The 17,631-nt window shown below is 44.4% G+C and overlaps 1 protein-coding gene across 1 annotated transcript in view; it reads right to left on the bottom strand.

Moving 5' to 3' along the window:
• The window catches only part of NKD1 (NKD inhibitor of Wnt signaling pathway 1), a 105,119-nt gene that overhangs the window by 86,727 nt on the left and 761 nt on the right, over positions 1-17,631 (bottom strand). Inside the window, exon 3 of the mRNA XM_020807559.3 lies at positions 17,365-17,522. Within this exon, the coding sequence (XP_020663218.3) occupies positions 17,365-17,522 (158 nt within the window). The remainder of the gene's footprint in view (positions 1-17,364; positions 17,523-17,631) is intronic.

The raw sequence follows: 17,631 nt of genomic DNA, 5'->3' as shown, positions 1-17,631 counted from the left end.
TGCAGGTAACATCTCCAACAGAATGAAATGCACAGCTTTCTGTTGGCCTGTTTTAGTTGTATTGAAGATGATTTTGTCAGAGGTGTTTGCAGACACTTGTCTTTGGTCACCCGGCTTATATTGCAGCTTATAACTGCCTGGTACTCTTGCTCCTACCGTTCAAGGTCTTCTATCTGAACTAACCATCTCTTCTGCCTACCATGAGGACTCGTGACTGGTATCATGGGGAACAGTGACTCCACCCTGGTCTGGGTCCAAATTTCATCGGAGCTGTTCCGGGTGCTGAATCTTATCCCGCCAAACCTTTCCCAGCATGATGGTCTTTTCCAGAGAATCCTGCCTTCTCCTGATGTGCCCAGTGTAAGACAGCCTCAGTTTCCGCATTTGTGCCTCCAGAGATAGCTCAGGCTTATTTATTTTACCTAGGATCCACTTGCTCGTCTTTCTGGTGGTTCAAGTCAGTTGAACAAGCTTACAGGCATCCTTTCTTCAGGAACTCTGTCCTGCTCCCAATATTTATTTATTTATTTATTTATTTATTTATTTATTTATTTATTTATTTATTTATTTAATACCCCACCCCTCTAGACCATGTCTACTCGGGGTGGCTTACAGCACCAGCATAAAATAAGACAATATAAATATAAATAATGTTAAAATACAATTAGTATATTAATTAATACAATTAGATTAAGAAAAAGTTAGCAAAATGGGATAAGACGAGAAAAAAGAAAAGACTTAGCTGACTGGAGGGAAGGCCTGCTTAAATAGCCAAGTTTTAAACTGTTTTTTAAAAACACCCAGCGAGGGTGCCAGCCGAATTTCTGTTGGAAGGGCATTCCACAGCCGAGGGGCCACCGCCGAGAAGGCCCGGTTTCTAGTTTTTTCCTTCCGAGCCTCTCTCGGCGTCAGACCCCTCAGCCGTCCCTGCTGGCAATGACGGGTGATTCGGGTAGATCTGGGTGGGAGAAGACTCTAGTGTAGCCCACTGCATCTTTAGTCCAAGCTTCAGATGGAAACATAGGAATTGGGTTTTTTTTTTAAGGGTACAATGTGTATTACACAAAGGTAAGGTTGCATTGGATAACAGCTTTCTTTAGAAAAATATGGTGCACTTCCTTCCTGATAGCAGTTCAAGTGTAAAAACAGAAACTAGGTAAACATGGACATAGATGTTCAACTGACCCAGCCATGTTCTGAGGGATATTCCTTAAAGGTTTTTATTAAAAAGTCACACACAAAGAGAGCATTAAGTGCTTAAGAACCATAAATTTTCTAAACAAAGGACAGCTCCTTCATGGATCTGAATTTACCACATCATCCTCATCATGCATCATCAACAACAACCCTTCCTCTGATTTCCTAAGCAGCCTTTACAAACCGTTAAGGAAAACTATTTTAAACCAAGGTACCCTGCTCGTATTTACTCTCAAAATAAAACGAAAACCTTTTTTTCACTCATCCATATGAAGTGCCCCATTACTGGGTGTTTTTTTCTGTTCCATGTGGGAAATATCAAAGTGTTATTTATTTTTGGTGTAATGACTTATTTTGAAAAGCGTTTCGCTGCCCACCTGGCCCTGGGAGAAAGCCGCAGTCTCCAGCCGAACAGGGCACAACCTTCAGAAAAGCTGCAATACTCTCTCTTTTTTTTAAGCAGGAGCATATGATCAACTTCTCCTACAGAAGCTGAAACTGACCGGAAAGAAATAGGCAGTTTCCCAGTGTAAACGTTCTGGGATTACATCAAAGGCTTTGCACAAGGAGAACGGCGACAGATTTCTTCAAGGCTTTTTAGAAATTTCATCTAGGATATTTCAGGTTATTGCATTAGACCTTAGTCAGCGAGAAAGTTTAGCCCTTCCTATTACTGCCATTCTCGCTTGTAGGAGGAAGTTTCTCTGTGTCTGTGATCGGAATCCTACTGGTTATATACACCAGGGTTCAAGGCAATATCGTAAATCACAGTGGCAAATTGCTATCAGCTAAGACGTTGCTGCTTTTATTCCCAGTCATGTGCCAGTTACGTAGCTTGGCACGTGATAAGGAATGCAAGCAGCAACGCCTTGACCAGTAGCAGTCTGCTCCTGTGATTTATACCACGGCATCTGCACCAGCATAAAGAACCAATAGGATCCTTTCCACAAATATATACCAACAAAAAATAAATTCCAATGTAGAAGAAAAGTTGACTAAAGTGCTGATTACCACATCAGATGCTTTCTTTATCTGCATTAGAGCGATGCACGATTCAAAATCTCGGACGCACAGGAAATGTGGACTAAACCAAAAACCAATTAAAAGGCGAAGACAATGAGACTGTTTTTGCCCAGAAGTGGGCAGAAATGTCTCCTCATCTTCAGCCATGGTCCAGGGAATAGACGTCCAAGAAGTGGGCAGATCCAGTACTGTTCCAGTGCAACATTTCTGGAAGTGAAGGGTTTGCCCTGAGGATACCCAAGTGAACTCAGAATGCTTTTCCTCTCTTCAAAGAGGCTCCTTCGACATCAGATGCTGCTTGACACAGACTACAATGCAGTAGTGGGGAATGTATAGCCTGCCGGGGGTCATTGGACTATCACTCCCATCAGCCAATGGCGAGGAATCATGGGTGTTGCAGTTCAACAACATCTGGTGTTTCAACCCAACAACATCTGGAGAGTTATGCACTTCCCTTCTCTGTAATAGTGTACTAAAGCATGCCAAACGCTGTGCCTAATCTGGACCAGAAGGCCCTAGGAATCATTGTTCTGTTGGAACAAGTAGGAAATGACATCAGGTGAAGAGCATATCACTGGACAGCACCCAGTATTCTGTTTTTAATCCCCAGTTAATGTTTCCATTTTCAGCTCCCTGTTTTGAAAAGAATGCCAAGGAAAGCCACTTATATTTAGCCTACATTATAGATATTCCATGACTTAGCAGCCCTATTTTTTTCCACGGTTGCTCCATGCAACAACAGAGTCCATTGACCAGCCTTGGTTGTCTGTATGTCCAGCCGCAAGGTGAGAAACACTTTTCCTATTCTGCCAAGTGAACTAAAAAATGGGGGGGGTGTGTGTCATGCACTAGGCTGGGGAAGATGCAAGCTGCAGACCCACCTCCCAGAAAGAAAATAGGGCCGGGGAGGATGCTATGCAGAAATGTCAGGACTATAGCTTCTAGAATCCCCCAACTAGGATGGGCTGTTATTGTTTAGTCGTTAAGTCATGTCCGACTCTTTGTGACCCCATGGACCAGAGCACGCCAAGCCCTCCTGTCTTCCACTGCCTCCCGGAGTTGGGTCAAATTCATGTTGGTTGCTTTGATGACACTGTCCAACCATTTCATCCTCTGTCTCTCACCTTCTCCTCTTGCCTTCACCCTTTCCCAACAACAGGGTCTTTTCCTGGGAGTCTTCTCTTCTCATGAGATGGCCAAAGTATTGGAGCCTCAGCTTCAGGATGGGCATCATCGTCCAAAAAAGCCTCTTTTGTCCAATTTTTGCTAGGGGACCAATAATGGCAGAAGTTACTACTCCTGTATCTAGTGTTGGGTCTTCTTGTAGGTGTATCTGGCTGGAGAGCACAGGAGGATGAAAAGAAAAATAATTCTCTACTTAAATTTATCTTTGGTTATATTTAAACTCTCATCCTTAATTGGTTGAAGCCAAAGACTTCTTGGAAGGGAAACAGTGTGGAATATCTTGACTGTGGAAGCTCCTTTTCCTGCAATGGGGTGGGGGAGACCACAACAGAGGTTTTACTCTGACCTCCAAAGACACAGAAGAAGCTGAGAAGATGAACTTAACCCATCAGCAGGTTCCACTGGGAGCTGATGGGTCCTTGTGATGTCTGCAAACCATCTGGAGTCAGTTTTCCAGGTTGAAATTGGCCCCGTACCATGCTGAAGACACCAAATGCATCTGATTTTAAAAGCAAAGCAGGGTCAGGCCTGGCTAATACCTGAACAGACGTATTATCTCAGTTCCTAGGGTTAGTATATAGCCTTCTATACCTTGGAGATCTTGATAGCCTCCATGAATTCTTCCTCCAGGAACCCATCAGTTCCCCTTAAAGCTATCTGACTTGATGGCAACCATCGCGTCTTATGCTAAGGGATTCCAGCACTGTGCGTGAAGAGGAACTCCAATTTGTTCCCAATGTGAAATCACCCCCCATCATACTGCCCTCAATGCAGCGGTCCAAGTCCAACGCAGTGGACATCCAGATGTGCACAACTCAAGTTTGATGTAGCGACTCTCCTGGTGCCAAGGCAGCAGGGCTATCCCAAAAGCACTCCTGCCAGCGCACTGCCCAGTTGGTCATGCGGAAGAATGCACAACCCACCGAGCAATCACATAGCGCAACCCCTTGCTGCTGGACATAATGGCCAACACATTTACACCAGCATAACAAAAAGTAGCATCAGGTTATACCAGGATTTTGCCCAAAGTATCCTGCCCAGTTTTGGAATCTCAACAGGACGAGCTTGGTTAGTCCTTAGGTAGGAGACCAACAAGGAAGATCAGGGATCTCCTAGAAGGAGGTGCAGACGGACCCTGCCAAAAACTGGTGACTCAGTAGAAGGCCGTTTCTCACGGACGCACATGTAGGTTTGTCCAGAAATAAACTAGAAGCCCAATTCAGATTTAGCGTTGGGGATGAGAGAAACCAGCCGTCTCACCTGCATGACCAGGGCTACAGGCAACGCCTACAAGCCAAGTAAAAGCTCCCCTTTAAGACATCATCTTTCAGCTAACATTCTTTTTTTTGCTTCCAAACAGAAGATGGTCAACCTTCCGTTCCATCCCTCCAGGCTCAGAATTTCCCCGATGCTCTGGAGGCTGATCCTGTTCCTGCACCCACACGGGGGTGAAGTGGGGAGGGGGTCCATGGCTCCTGCTTCCCAAGCCCACTGGAGAATCTGACACGGCAAGATATCTCCAAGGGTACCGTGATACGCCCTCCCCTCTCCTCCTCCTCCTCCAAGAAAAAACCCCCTCCCCAACAAAGTGTGTCGCCTCCGTATCTCGCATCGGTTCACATCACAGAGCAGATCAAAAGATCTAAAGCTATCCCGAAATCCCATGCCTCCTTCAAGGCGGCGCTTTGTGCTGTCACTTCCCTACCGAGCTCATCCCCGCATCCCCTCATTTCGTACCTCACAGCATGTGAGGCTGCACCCCAGGATCAAACACCCGCGCATGATTTCCTTCCACAGATCTTGAAATCAGAGAGAGTTAGGCTTTAATGGGAACCTCAGTATCCTTCATCTGCGAAAGCTGGCCCCATAATGTTCAGAAATACATTAAACTCTTGCCATAATCACAAAAGCAAATCAGAGGGGGAAAATCCCCCTTGCCTTTTCACTGATGTTCCGAATACACACACACAGAGAGAGAGAGAGAGAGAGAGAGAGAGAGAGTACAGCACAGACCACATATCAGTCCACCCAGGATCTAACACATTTAACAGATGTCAAAAGCATTAGTGGAGACGGAGGGCCAGGTTGCCTGGCAAAAGTTTCCACGGCCAGCATCCAAATCTCACTTCTCCAGAAAGCAAGCTCCCATTTCTCAGGGGAACGCTCACGCTCCGTCTCACACACGGCCCCACCATCACAGAAGATGCTGCTTCTCCAGGGTCAAGCCAATTACAATCCCAGCATGCATGGGAGAACTTTAAAAAGGACTTGGTTACAACTAACCAGTTACAGTGGTGTCTCGCTTAACGATTGCCCCGCATTACAACAAATCCACTTTACGATGATCTTTTTGTGTCGTTAAGCGAGGCACCACTGTATTTCTCATTCATTCCTTTTTTCCGGAACAAAGGTGTGAACTGCCATTACAGCACAACAGCACTCTTACTGAACAAGCAACGACTTTCCCTCTTACCACCTAAATCTTGGTTCGTCCCCTAGACCGGTGGTTCTTAACCTTGTTCCCCCAGGTGTTCTTGGCCTACAACTCCCAGAAGCCTTCAACAGCAGCTGCGTTGGCCGGGATTTCTGGGAACTGTAGTCTGAGGACACCTGGGGAGCCAAGGATGGTAACCCCTGTTCCAGGAGACAAACCTAAATTTAGGTTCCGGGGGACAAACCAAGAAAACTCTGCTAGGATCAGAAAGCTTTATCATGAAGCTTAGATAAGGTACCACACCTTTTCCAACTGCAACATATTTTTTATCTCAGTCCTCAGCTTGATAGCAAGCTTGGAGGACAATTTTCCCCGTTGTTTTCCCCCCTCTTGTGGCTTACAAGAGATGAACTTATTACAAACAATGCCAGCCAGTAATGGACCTCCATTGAAATCAGAAGGGACCATGGAAATGAAAGATACAGGTGGAAAGGAGGGTGAAACTTTGACAGTGGAGGTTTCATTGGTAGCTTAATTAAGAGATAACACAGTGAGGCTTTTCAAATGGATCCATAAGGCCTGATCAAGTTTCACATATCCGTTCCTCAACTTTTCTTTCTTTTCAACGTTTAGGGCAATGTGGTTGTGTTTGCTTTTAAGTCAGGCTCTCCCCAGGTGGTTCTTAACATCGGTAGAATACTACCACTCCTCTTTAGCTTTCAAGTTGTACAGTGGGGTCTCTACTTAAGAACTTAATCCGTATTGGAAGGTGGTTCTCAAGTTGAAAAGTTCTTATGTTGAATTTGCATTTCCCATAGGAATGCATTGAAAACCATTTAATCCGTATCTGCTCTTTTCCGTCCATAGAAACTACAGTGGAACCTCTACTTAAGAACTTAATCTGTTTTGGAATGGTGTTCTTAAGTTGAAACGTTCTTAAGTTGAAGCAAAATTTCCCATAGGAATGGACTGAAAAACCAATTAATCCGTTCTGGCTGTTTTTTTGTTATGTAGAGGTGCGTTCGTACATTGAAGCATTAGTTCCCATAGGAACTAATGCAAAGCTGGTTAATACATACTCTACCACTAGGGGGAGAATTTTTTTTAACCTAAGATGACCTAAGGTTAAAAAAAGAGAAGGAAAGGTTTTTTTTCCTGTTCTTATCTTGGATTTCTGTTCTCAAGTAGAAGCAAAATTTAGCAAATGGAGCTGTTCTTAAGTTGGATTGTTCTTAAGTAGGGACGTTCTTAAGTAGAGACCCCACTGTACCCCATATAGATGGGCACATCTATATGTTCAGCCAGGTGAAGATCCAAAGCCCACTGAGAAAATGTGGTTAGGGATCACATGACATGACCTTGTACTTTTGATATATCCAGCTGTATGACGTCAACTCTGACTGGCTGCTGGAGATCCCCGGAGTTTCAGGCAGGGATCTTTCCCAGCCCTGAGCAAGAGATCCCCCATAAAGAGCTATCATTGCCAAAAAAAAGTTGCTGAAAATAGTAATCTGGTCACCAAGCACATCCGGCATTACTTTCTCAGATTCTAACTAATCTAAACAGCATCAGATTTTACCAGATTTTTTAATGCTATAAAACCCAAGAAACTGCATCTCTGTTTTCTTGACAGCAGGGTCATAACCTGGTGCAGAATTAAATATGAATGTTTCAGGTGGCTCACAGGTCTTCTTCGTGGGGGGGATAATTTCCCAGCTTTCATTGTGGGAGAAACTCTGCCAGGTTCTGGAGGACTTCCCCCTAGAAGGTGAAATTTTCTTGGTTTGATAGACAAGGGGCTTCAAGAGAGTCCTGTTTTCCTTAATTTTGTCAGCAGGCAGTTGAAAAACAGGATTTTCTACCACCCGGGCAAACAGACACTCACCTCGCCACGGTTAAGAACCCCCTCCAAGTAATGGATTCATGAACCTCTTCACAGATGTCCATCCACAAAGGCCACAGAGATCAAGTTGTGTGAGACGATTTTTTTGAGACCGATTTGTACAGTTGTCCCTAAACCAACAGGCAAATTTGAACCAGAGCTCATATTTTAAATATGTGTTTAACATTTTAGCCTTCTGCTTAACCAAAGGTAGAAAGACAAGGCTCCCCAGCAGGAGTCTTCCTGTTGCGAAGACATTTAAAAGAAAGGAGGCAAACGCACAAACGCGCCCAGACACAAACTCTTCCCCCCAAAAAAAAAAAAAAAATCGTTTCAACATCTGCAGCTTCCTTTTCAACCGGGGGTTTGAAGTTAGCAGGCAGGAAACGGAGCCCAAGGCCTTTGAAGAATTTCTATAAAGGCCAACAGCTGGATTGGTGGGAGGTACGCCCGAGCGAACATTCTGCTTTGTTTTAAAAGATCATCACTGAATTATGTTTTTCCTCTTCTAAAGAAAGCATCAGCCCTTACAAAGTTTCAAAACTCCAGCCGCTTCTTTTTCTCCCTCTCCGGTTGTTGTGTTTTTTTTTTCCTTCCCTCCCTCCCTCCCTGAGGCCAGTTCAAAGAAAACCATAAAAAGTCATCTTAGCATCTTCTGGAATGGAAGGAGCAAGGGCTATAAAAATACCACTCGCTCAGCCCTTCCTGGATCTTATTACAGAATCGTACAAAAGCTTAGGAAGGAACCTTCGCGTAGAGAACTCCGGGGATAAAAGACATTCCATATGTCCAAGAAGAAGATCACGCAACAGCAATGTTCTCATCCTCAGCATTTATTTGTGGAGGAGAATAAGTCTTCAGAGGAGGCTTTCCACGATCTGAGCCTCGTCGCACATGCACACCTCAGTCCGAGGTTGTCTGCTCAGAAGTAAGCCACCAGTGAGTCCAGTCTGAATTGGTGCCATGGCAGCCCTTACAGCAGGGTCAACCTCCTGAGATCAAGGGACACATATGGCTCCCCAGACCTCAGAGGTCCATGCCCATCTTCAAGCACCCCCTTTCAAAATTTAAAAGACCCATCACGCTCTCTTAAAGATGCAGAGTACGGAATTTCATCGTAGGCTAGCCCCAACCTCAGACCTCTTTAGGCCCAAGAGAACTCCTTCTAAACCAGAAATGACTAGAAGTTTTGGATGGAAATGAGCCATGAATGATGTTAAGGTTCAGGGGTCCGTCCGTCCCCATGCTGGAAGATGTTAGCCACATTTTGTCCAGTCTGATCTTTTTGAGATTTTGACTTTGCAGTCAAAGGCAATGTGACTTTTAGATGTTTGAAAGGTCTCCTTGCATGAGGACTATAGCATTATGCTAGGTGCTTCTTCTTTTTTTTAAGGAAAAATCCAAATAACATAGTCATTTCAAGCCATACCGGTCTGCTTTTCTCATTCCAGGAGCAGTTTAAAAAGCAAACAAAGCTAAGGAGGGGGAAGCAGAGTCCAGAATCTAAAAGAATTACACAACAAAGCGGTAGATTTGCCTAACTCTTGCTCTGTTTTTAAGATCAGTTTATTCATTTTTCTTTTTACAAGGCAAGATACTAGAAGACAAGAGAGAACCATACAAGGAATTTGGGTGCAGATGGGTGGATTTCTTTAATCATTCTATTTCACTCAGGAAACATGTTCCTCTGCTTTTGTCTCTCTAAAGCTGTGATTGTCTACAAAATTACATGGGGTGAAAACTATAGCTGATTTAATTTTAGGCTGTGATTCTCTCAATGATCTTTAGATGGCGTAAGTGGGCCTTTTTAGTGGTGGCACCAAGCTTGTGGAACTTCCTGCCAAAGGGTACGGGATCGGATCCCTCTCTGTTGCTCTCCGAAACAAAGTTCAAGGTTCACTTTTTCCAGAGGGGAAGATTTTTAATAAGGATGTTGCTGATTTCAGAAGGTTGTACCAGCTGACCAGAATCCATCCATCCACTGGCATTTTTAATCCGAACTCCCAAACTCAACACAACAGTGTGTACCATTTCAGATCAGAGACAAACCTAACAAGATCCTGAGCCAATTCAAGCTGTTGACTATGGTCTCCATTCTTCCTTTGGCTGTTTAACCTTTCCCGTCTCCCAGCTCTGTTCTCTTGCCTGCCTTCTGCCTGCATTCCCTGACCTGGGAGCCCTCCTAGAAAAGGAGGTCAAGAAGAAGACTTTTGAAGTTGATGGCCCAATATTGACACAGATAAGAAACTGCCAAAATGCCGCCCTGTGATCAACCACATCATTGTTACCATGATTTGCAGCTTGTTCTCAACCTACTCTTACAGACTCTCCTTCTTTTCTTCTTAACTTAAGAAAGTTCAAGGTCCATTTGGACGGCCTCCCCAATATCCAAGGAACAGTGTGTGACATGTCAGATCCCAGCTATCCAGAAAATGCGTGCAGATAAACACAGGCCCATCTCGTTTCTCCACCGGCTGTGCCAGATGGCTCTCCAAACGCTCCGCTTTGTAAATTTCGCAAGAGGAATTATTTGAATTTACGCTCTATCCCCTCCTCTCCTCTGTCAATTTAACCTCCAGCACGCAGCCTTTGAAACTGGGCAAGGATGCTTAACGTTTTCCATATGGCCATGCCATTGTGGCTTTTAATTGCGCCAACTGGTATTATTCCGAGGATAATTACCTTGGAATCCAGCTTTCGGCAAGATTATGGGCCGATTCGCTAATCTCATCACCATGGCCTTCCTAATACCTTCAGAGACTCTTTGATGGGTTTTTTTAAAAAATAAAACCATCCACCCGGCAACATTTCCAAACCAGAGATGTCAACAACAGCCCGTGTGTTCTTCTCCAGTGAGTTTATCTTTTACGGCAGCCAACTTTCATCAGACTTTTCTCAGTCTCCTCATCTTTTGATCATGCAAAACTTTAAGGAAACTTTTAACCACACTTGGGAGTATAAGGAATAAGGAGAAGTGATTTCATCTTGCATGGATAGCCCTGGGGAGGGAGCATGAATGGACAGGCTGCCCTGTTCTACGTGCAGAAGGCTTTCCTGAAGGCAAAAAGTTGGAACTCTTGCAGAGGAAGCATTTCCAATTTTGCTGTGCTTTGGGAAAAGGTAAAGGTTCCCCCTGACATTTTTTTAGTCCAGTCGTGTCTGACTCTAGGGGGCGACGCTCATCCCATCTCCAAGCTGTAGAGCCAGCGCTTGTCCGAAGACAGTTTCCATTGCCACGTGGCCAGCGTGACTAGGGAACGCCCTTTTACCTTCCCACCGAGGTGCTACCTATTTATCTACCTGCATTTGCATGCTTCAAACTGCTAGGTTGGCGAGGAGCTGGGACAAAGCGACGGGAGCTCACGCGTGGATTCGATCTTATGACTGCTGGTCTTCTGACCCTGCAGGACACAAAGGCTTCTGCGGTTTAGCCCGCAGCACCACCACGTCCCTGTGCTTAGGTCCGTGCAATAGAATGCCATGAACATTGAGATGCAAATGTATTAATCTATTTAAGAGATGTTTTGAAATCTTACCTTTCCTTCATGCAAACTACATGGCTCTCTCTTTCCATATTTAAACCTCCCAGTAACCCTGTGAGGTTTTTGGGCCCAAAGTCATCCAATGAGCTTCACTGCCTGGTGGGGACCTGAATCTGAATCTCCCAGGCTTGCTCCATTACTCTAACCACTACCCCACACTGTCTGCGGGTCTATAAGGAGAAAAGGTCATCCAAAGAGCACACAACTGGGCCATTTCTACTGGAAGGGGTCATGGGATTTGCAAACCAACTCTCCTGACCCCTTTCATTCCCCCCCCCCCAGAAAGTCATGAGAAGCCAGTCTTGGTGGAAGGAAGAGTTGAAGAGAAGTTTGAAGTGCTCTTCTACAACTTGCACTTTGAGGGTACAGCCCGGGGTTCAAAAGACCAAACGCAAGCTCCCTGCCATAGCACCTTCCCACCAAATTAAAACATCAGCCTTTCTTCACACACAGCCATCCACTATTCCCACCCACCCCCTAAAAAAGGTTAAGAACTTGGGAAATCTTTGTTACCACTTGAAAGCAAAAAAAAAGTCCATCAAATGCAGCACATGCTGTATTTGGAAGCGTCTCCCCTTCCTCTCAGCACTGCACTGATTGAAGAACCCCTTACCAATAAGGTACATTTACAAAATACGAATCCAGCCGGTAAAAATAAACAGCGGAATTAAGAACGGACAAGGACTTTTCCATCAGCTTCCTTTAGACCCACAAACCTTCTCAACATAACACTTTAATAATGCTCCTGTTTTGTCTGAAAAATCAATGTGGGCTTTCACAAATTTGTTGGCACCAACCAAGTTTCATGGGTTCTAAAAAGAGAGAGGGGGAAAATTCAGACTCAATCAAGATTTTCGCTAACTCCCAAATAATGGACAATCTCGTAGTGAAAATGTAACCTTCCAGCTTACTAAGAAATTAACATTGATACGTACACCTCAAGCTTTAGTTGACTTCCAAACAAAAGGCCCGGGGGGGTCAGACAGAAACTACCTGAGGTCTTGGAGAAGACCCTGGTAGACTACATTGTCTGTCTACTCAAATACAAGGCAACTTAGGTATTTGAAGAAAGAAGGCATAGGCTGGGAGATTTTTCTTCTTATAAGAGCTGGGCCAGGGTGAAAGGAAGATCAAAGCTTATTCTAAGCAGGAAATGTTTATGTATCACAAGAAGAAGAAAGAAAATTACAAGGTTGTCATTAAGCAAACAGAACTTCAAAGCAACTGAGTGTCACTTCTCTCAAAATAAGATGATGGGAAGATATTTTCTCATTTGGCTGAACAACTCCATTCCCCAACATAGGGTCTGTCCAGAGACACTGGACCTCAAGTCCCATCATCCCCTGTCAGCGTGACTACAATCCCTTGGAATCCTCTGTGTGAACTGATTGATCCTTGCTCTTTCCTGGTGGTGGAAAGCAAGCTACATCATATTCTAACATAAAGTGGTGTCCGCATCTCTTGAGGACAAGCCATCCATCAACCAACCACAGCATCACCCTTTTTCTTGAGCCAACAATCTACACAACTTGAACAGATGCCGAGATTCTTTCTCCTCCACTGCTCCAAACAACATGGCCCATCCACCAATTCTTTTGCTTCATCCCACTCGTACAGAAATATCGGGAGTCGATCTTTGGAATTCCTGGAAAGCTAACTAGCAGATTGAATGACAGAGGCTTATAAGATGCTCTTCAAGCATTTGCTGCCTTCAAGATAGTCCAGTCCATAAGTCAACCCCAAGCAGATGTTCTTAGAGGTCTCTTCTTTTTAGTATGTCTGTTCTTCCTGCGCACACGCCCAAATTATAATGTTTTTAAAATGCTTGATGGGAAAGCAAAACTTGAAACCTGTACATGGAGACAATGAATCGTGATGACTTTTCCACTTTGCTCACCAATAACATAAGATTCATTAACACTGTATAAATACGTTTTAACTGAACCCAATGGAGGAATGCATAATTAACCAAGTCTAGATTAGAAAATCGGATTTAAATTTTTAAAAAACACATCAGCATGTTCATCGCTTATTGAGCAGAAAACAAAACAGTTTGAATCAACTGACAACACGATCTTGAATATGGATGAGTAGATGCCATTCTTAATTAATTTTATTGCAACAATATGCATTTGATATGCATAGGAAGGGAAACAAAATATTTTAAAACTCATCTGAGCAAATCAGTATTGTGGCCTAGCAAAATGCATGGACAATTAATCTAAGGGTTGCGTTGTCTCCTGAGAAACTCTATTTGTGCCCATGTTCATTAATAAATATTTGCAAATGCCTTAAATTAACATAAGGATCCACATATTTTGTTGTGAGCTACTTTCTGTGTCATTTACATCATGCCTACTTTACTACTGACGTTTTTTGGGCCTCTTCTGCTAACAGCTGGTGGACAGGAGAATAACAGGGACACCCAAAGTATGGCTCAAACAAGTACAAGTAGGAAAACATACATATACGGCTCAAAATACTTCTCTCTCTAAGAACTGCACTCTTCCAAGTGTTTTCCAACAAGTATGCAACAGTGACTGGTATCCTATTGGGTAGCTAAAGCCTGCCCCATGGGAATAACGTGATCAATGGCAGATTAATCAACAGCAAAGACTCTCTCTTTTGATTTCAAGGCATGAGCGACTTTGCCTTATTGTACGAGAGGCGCACAGGCCCTAAAACTGGAAAAGGAAGTCTCTAATCAATGGCAATCTGCTACTGACTATGATGCCATTCCCATTGTGCAGGTAGAGCAAGACAATGGGATGCTGAACAGTGAGTCATAAAAAGCTCTAAGTGGAATAACATCCAATCTGTAGAACCCAGGTTCTTCCATTTGTGATGGCAAGAATCCTCTCACCTTACTAAAAGTGGGTAGCAACTTTGTCCTTTCATCTTAATAAGGTCACTTTGCTGAGAGGTTGTGAACTGGAGTGGGGGAAATCCACACCTATACCAATGACGATGGCCCGCAATTTCCATCAACACAACAAATGGTGAACTGTGAAGCAAATTGTAATCCAGCAAGATCTGGAGAGCTCCTTGTCCTCCCCCACCCCCCAGAATGCTTTGCTCAGAAGAAAGTAGCAAACCTGTTGAACATGCTCACAAACTATTTTAATTAACTCAGATCTGAAATAATGACCTTGTGAGTCACCTATGGTGAATAAGAACTGCCTCTAGGTGACAAGGAAGAGAAGTTAAGAGGAGATGTCAGTTCCAATATTAGTTTGTTAAAATAAAGCAGGGCTACTCATTTTGGAGATGCCAGGACAGCTCACTGAGTTGAAATACCTGCGGAGCCAGGGGTGGGGAGTTTGATCCCGCACTGTGCTTCCCAGAACAAGAACCAATCAGTGCAGCCTTGGGCAAGCTACATTAGTCCCAGAGCATGCCCAGAAGAAAGGACTGAAAAACCACTTGAATGCTTTGTAACCCCCAAGAAGGGTCAACGTACTTCAGAATTGACTTGAAAATACACAATTATTGCTAATTTTGGAGACCCATTGGCACAGCTGCTTTAACCTATTGTTCCTCATTACCCCACTATGAAAGAGAAATGGGCTCGGATCATACAGGAGCAGAGTGTGACAATCGGAGCATCCAGCAAGACAATCTAATCAGGAAGCTGCAATCAAAACAAGGTCTTCTCTAATGACTCTTCTCTAATGACTCAGGAGCACGCCAATACCATCAGCCCCTGAACATCAGCTAAAACAAAAGGTGATGCGGGTCACTAGACCAAACATTCCCACGTGAGAAAGACCTCATCAAACAGATGATGATCTAGTGGTTAACATTCCAGAGACATGGTCTCTAAGTCATAGACCCCACTATTGGCCATTGTTGACCTGCTACTTAGATCATTCTAATGATGTCCCCTGCCCTCACACCAAACAAACAAACAAAATATCTGTGAAGATTCTCCGTCATCCTGGTGAGGTTATCCGGAAGTTGAGCCATGGCAGACTGAAGAAGCTACTTGGATGAGGAGCGAAACATTTTCAACCGAGTAAGAAAGAAGCCAAGTTGCCATGACTCAACTTCCAGATGAAATAAGCAAAGCAAACCACTTTTCGTTTTGAGGTAAGGATGTAATCTTGGGCTAGAGCTAACCTTCCACACAATTTAACAAGAAGGCGAGGAAATGAATGAATGAATGAATGAATGAATGAATGAATAAATAAATAAATAAATAAATAAATAAATAAATAAATAAATAAATAAATTCAATGCAGCTTTTCCCCATAAGATGTGATCGTACAGGTTTACTTTCCAATTTTAAAAAAAGAAAAAGAAAGAAATGAGGAAGAGTTGGAGAAAGGAATCAAGATGACGAAACACCAAATCCAGATGTACAGGAAAAACTGAACCGGCACACCTCCAAAAGTTAATTGAAGTACCTGCCTGAGCACGGAAGCCAACTCACAACCTGCTCTCATGCATGTTTACTCCTGCAAGCCTCACTTTGTTCAATAGGAAATTTCCCCACCCCCACCCCACAATGTCAGCATGCCTGGCGAGGGAGTTTATAACAACCCTAGTGCCACATACCTGCGGACAGCAATACGACAAGTTTGGTGCTCTGCCCAACCCACACTCAACACCTTTGTAGCCTTCGGCTACTTGACGGTGAGCTCAGAACTTCCTGAGCAACACGCCAACGATGGTTCAGAAAGGAAACTCCCAACAGTGACAATATGCTCCCCCTCAACGACCAAGTTTTAAGGTCCGCAAACCTTCCCCTCGCATGGCACCCGGCACCATCAGATGCTGTCGCTTGAGGTCTTCTTGCACCAAATGCATCTCAGCGCAGCGGACAACCACAGTTTTCTTTTTGAAGCCTAGGTAACCAGACTTCCCATACCTATAACATCTGGCCAGGATGAAATCTGGAGTTTTGTTCTCTTCCGCCTGCCTAAGCTTTGCAATGCCCAGCTTGAGGGAGACCTAATCATGGTATGGTCTGTCCCTGCTCTATGGTCTTACTCACAGGTCACATGGCAGAGTCTCTTTTTGCCTTCAAATTAAACTTATTAGACTTTCAGGAGCTTGTGACTTTGTGATCTTTTTGGCCCCAACAGACCGGAACCATTCTGGCACCAGGGAGCTGGGGCTCTTAAGCTTCCCCCCCCCAAGATCACTAACAGCCAAATTTCCCAATCTGATCCAAACAAACTGGGCTCAAAACTTCCTGAGAAAGAGTTTCCCTCATTATCAGCAGGAGAACAATAGACAGAAGAACAATGGAGAGAACACCCTCCCCTTCCACTCTGTTTTGCCTTTCAATTGGGGAAGAAATCCTGTACTCAACCAGAAAATGACCCTCTCTCTCTCTCTCTCCAAAGCGCTTGAAAAGATCTGAACAAGGAGAAGACCAGGCACAAGCGCTTAAAGTAGTCAAGAGTTCATGAAAACCTGATCAGCAAGGGATGTTCAACAAAGCCTCAAAGAAGATTCCATCCCACTGCCGTGACATTCTGCAAGACCAGCGATGTCTTTATCTGGGACTCTCAGACTTCAGCTAGAACTTCAAGAAGTTGTAATCCAAGACCACTGGGGACCCTTGACTTGTCCGATGTCTCGGGCCAATGAAGAAGCTGGCTTCCGAAAACCAAAGGCAAAAAAAAACCAGGAACCATATGCAGTCATGTTTTCTCACACACACACACACACACACACACACACACACACATCCAAAGACATTCTTCTCCTCCCTTGTGGTACTTGAGAAGGGCAACACACACAGCCCTACAAGGGAGAAGACCCCTGTGTCTCTCCCACCCATTAAGGACCAAGATCTTGTCTCCAACACAGGGCAGAGTAGCACCAACGGCAACCTCCACCACGCAGCTTCAACTTGCAAAAGTAGACCTTCCACCAAAGGGTCGGACGCCCATTTCCAACTTTAGACAAACTTCCAAAGGCACAGTGATGCCAAACAAAGCAGGGGGAGAAGGGGCAGAGTTGTCCGTCTCCCTTTCAAGAAACTGCACCAAGAAGCCTAAGGTGGAGAGGCTCACGTTTAGGGTGGGCAGGAGGCAAGCTAAACGCACACACACACAAACACAATAAAAGTAAAGGAACCAAGAACCTACCCTAGATCCAGAGAACCTGCAAAGGGCCCGGTGTTGACAACCTGGCGGGAGTCCCAAGCTGCTGCTGGAGCTTCCACAGCCAGAGAAGTGTTTCTGGTTCGCCATCCAGTCCTCCAGCCCTTTCCGAGCCAAGGAAGCATTCACGGCAAAACTATCACCTGGGAAGAGAAGAAAGCAAAGATGAAATGGACGGCTGGGTCACACTGGATCCACGGAGCAACACCCACCCACCTTGCCTTTCTTTCTTGCCCTGAAATGCCTCCAAAT

Source organism: Pogona vitticeps, chromosome 10 (assembly GCF_051106095.1).
Source record: "Pogona vitticeps strain Pit_001003342236 chromosome 10, PviZW2.1, whole genome shotgun sequence".
Lineage (NCBI taxonomy): Eukaryota > Metazoa > Chordata > Lepidosauria > Squamata > Agamidae > Pogona > Pogona vitticeps.
This window is presented reverse-complemented; position numbering and strand designations above follow the sequence as displayed.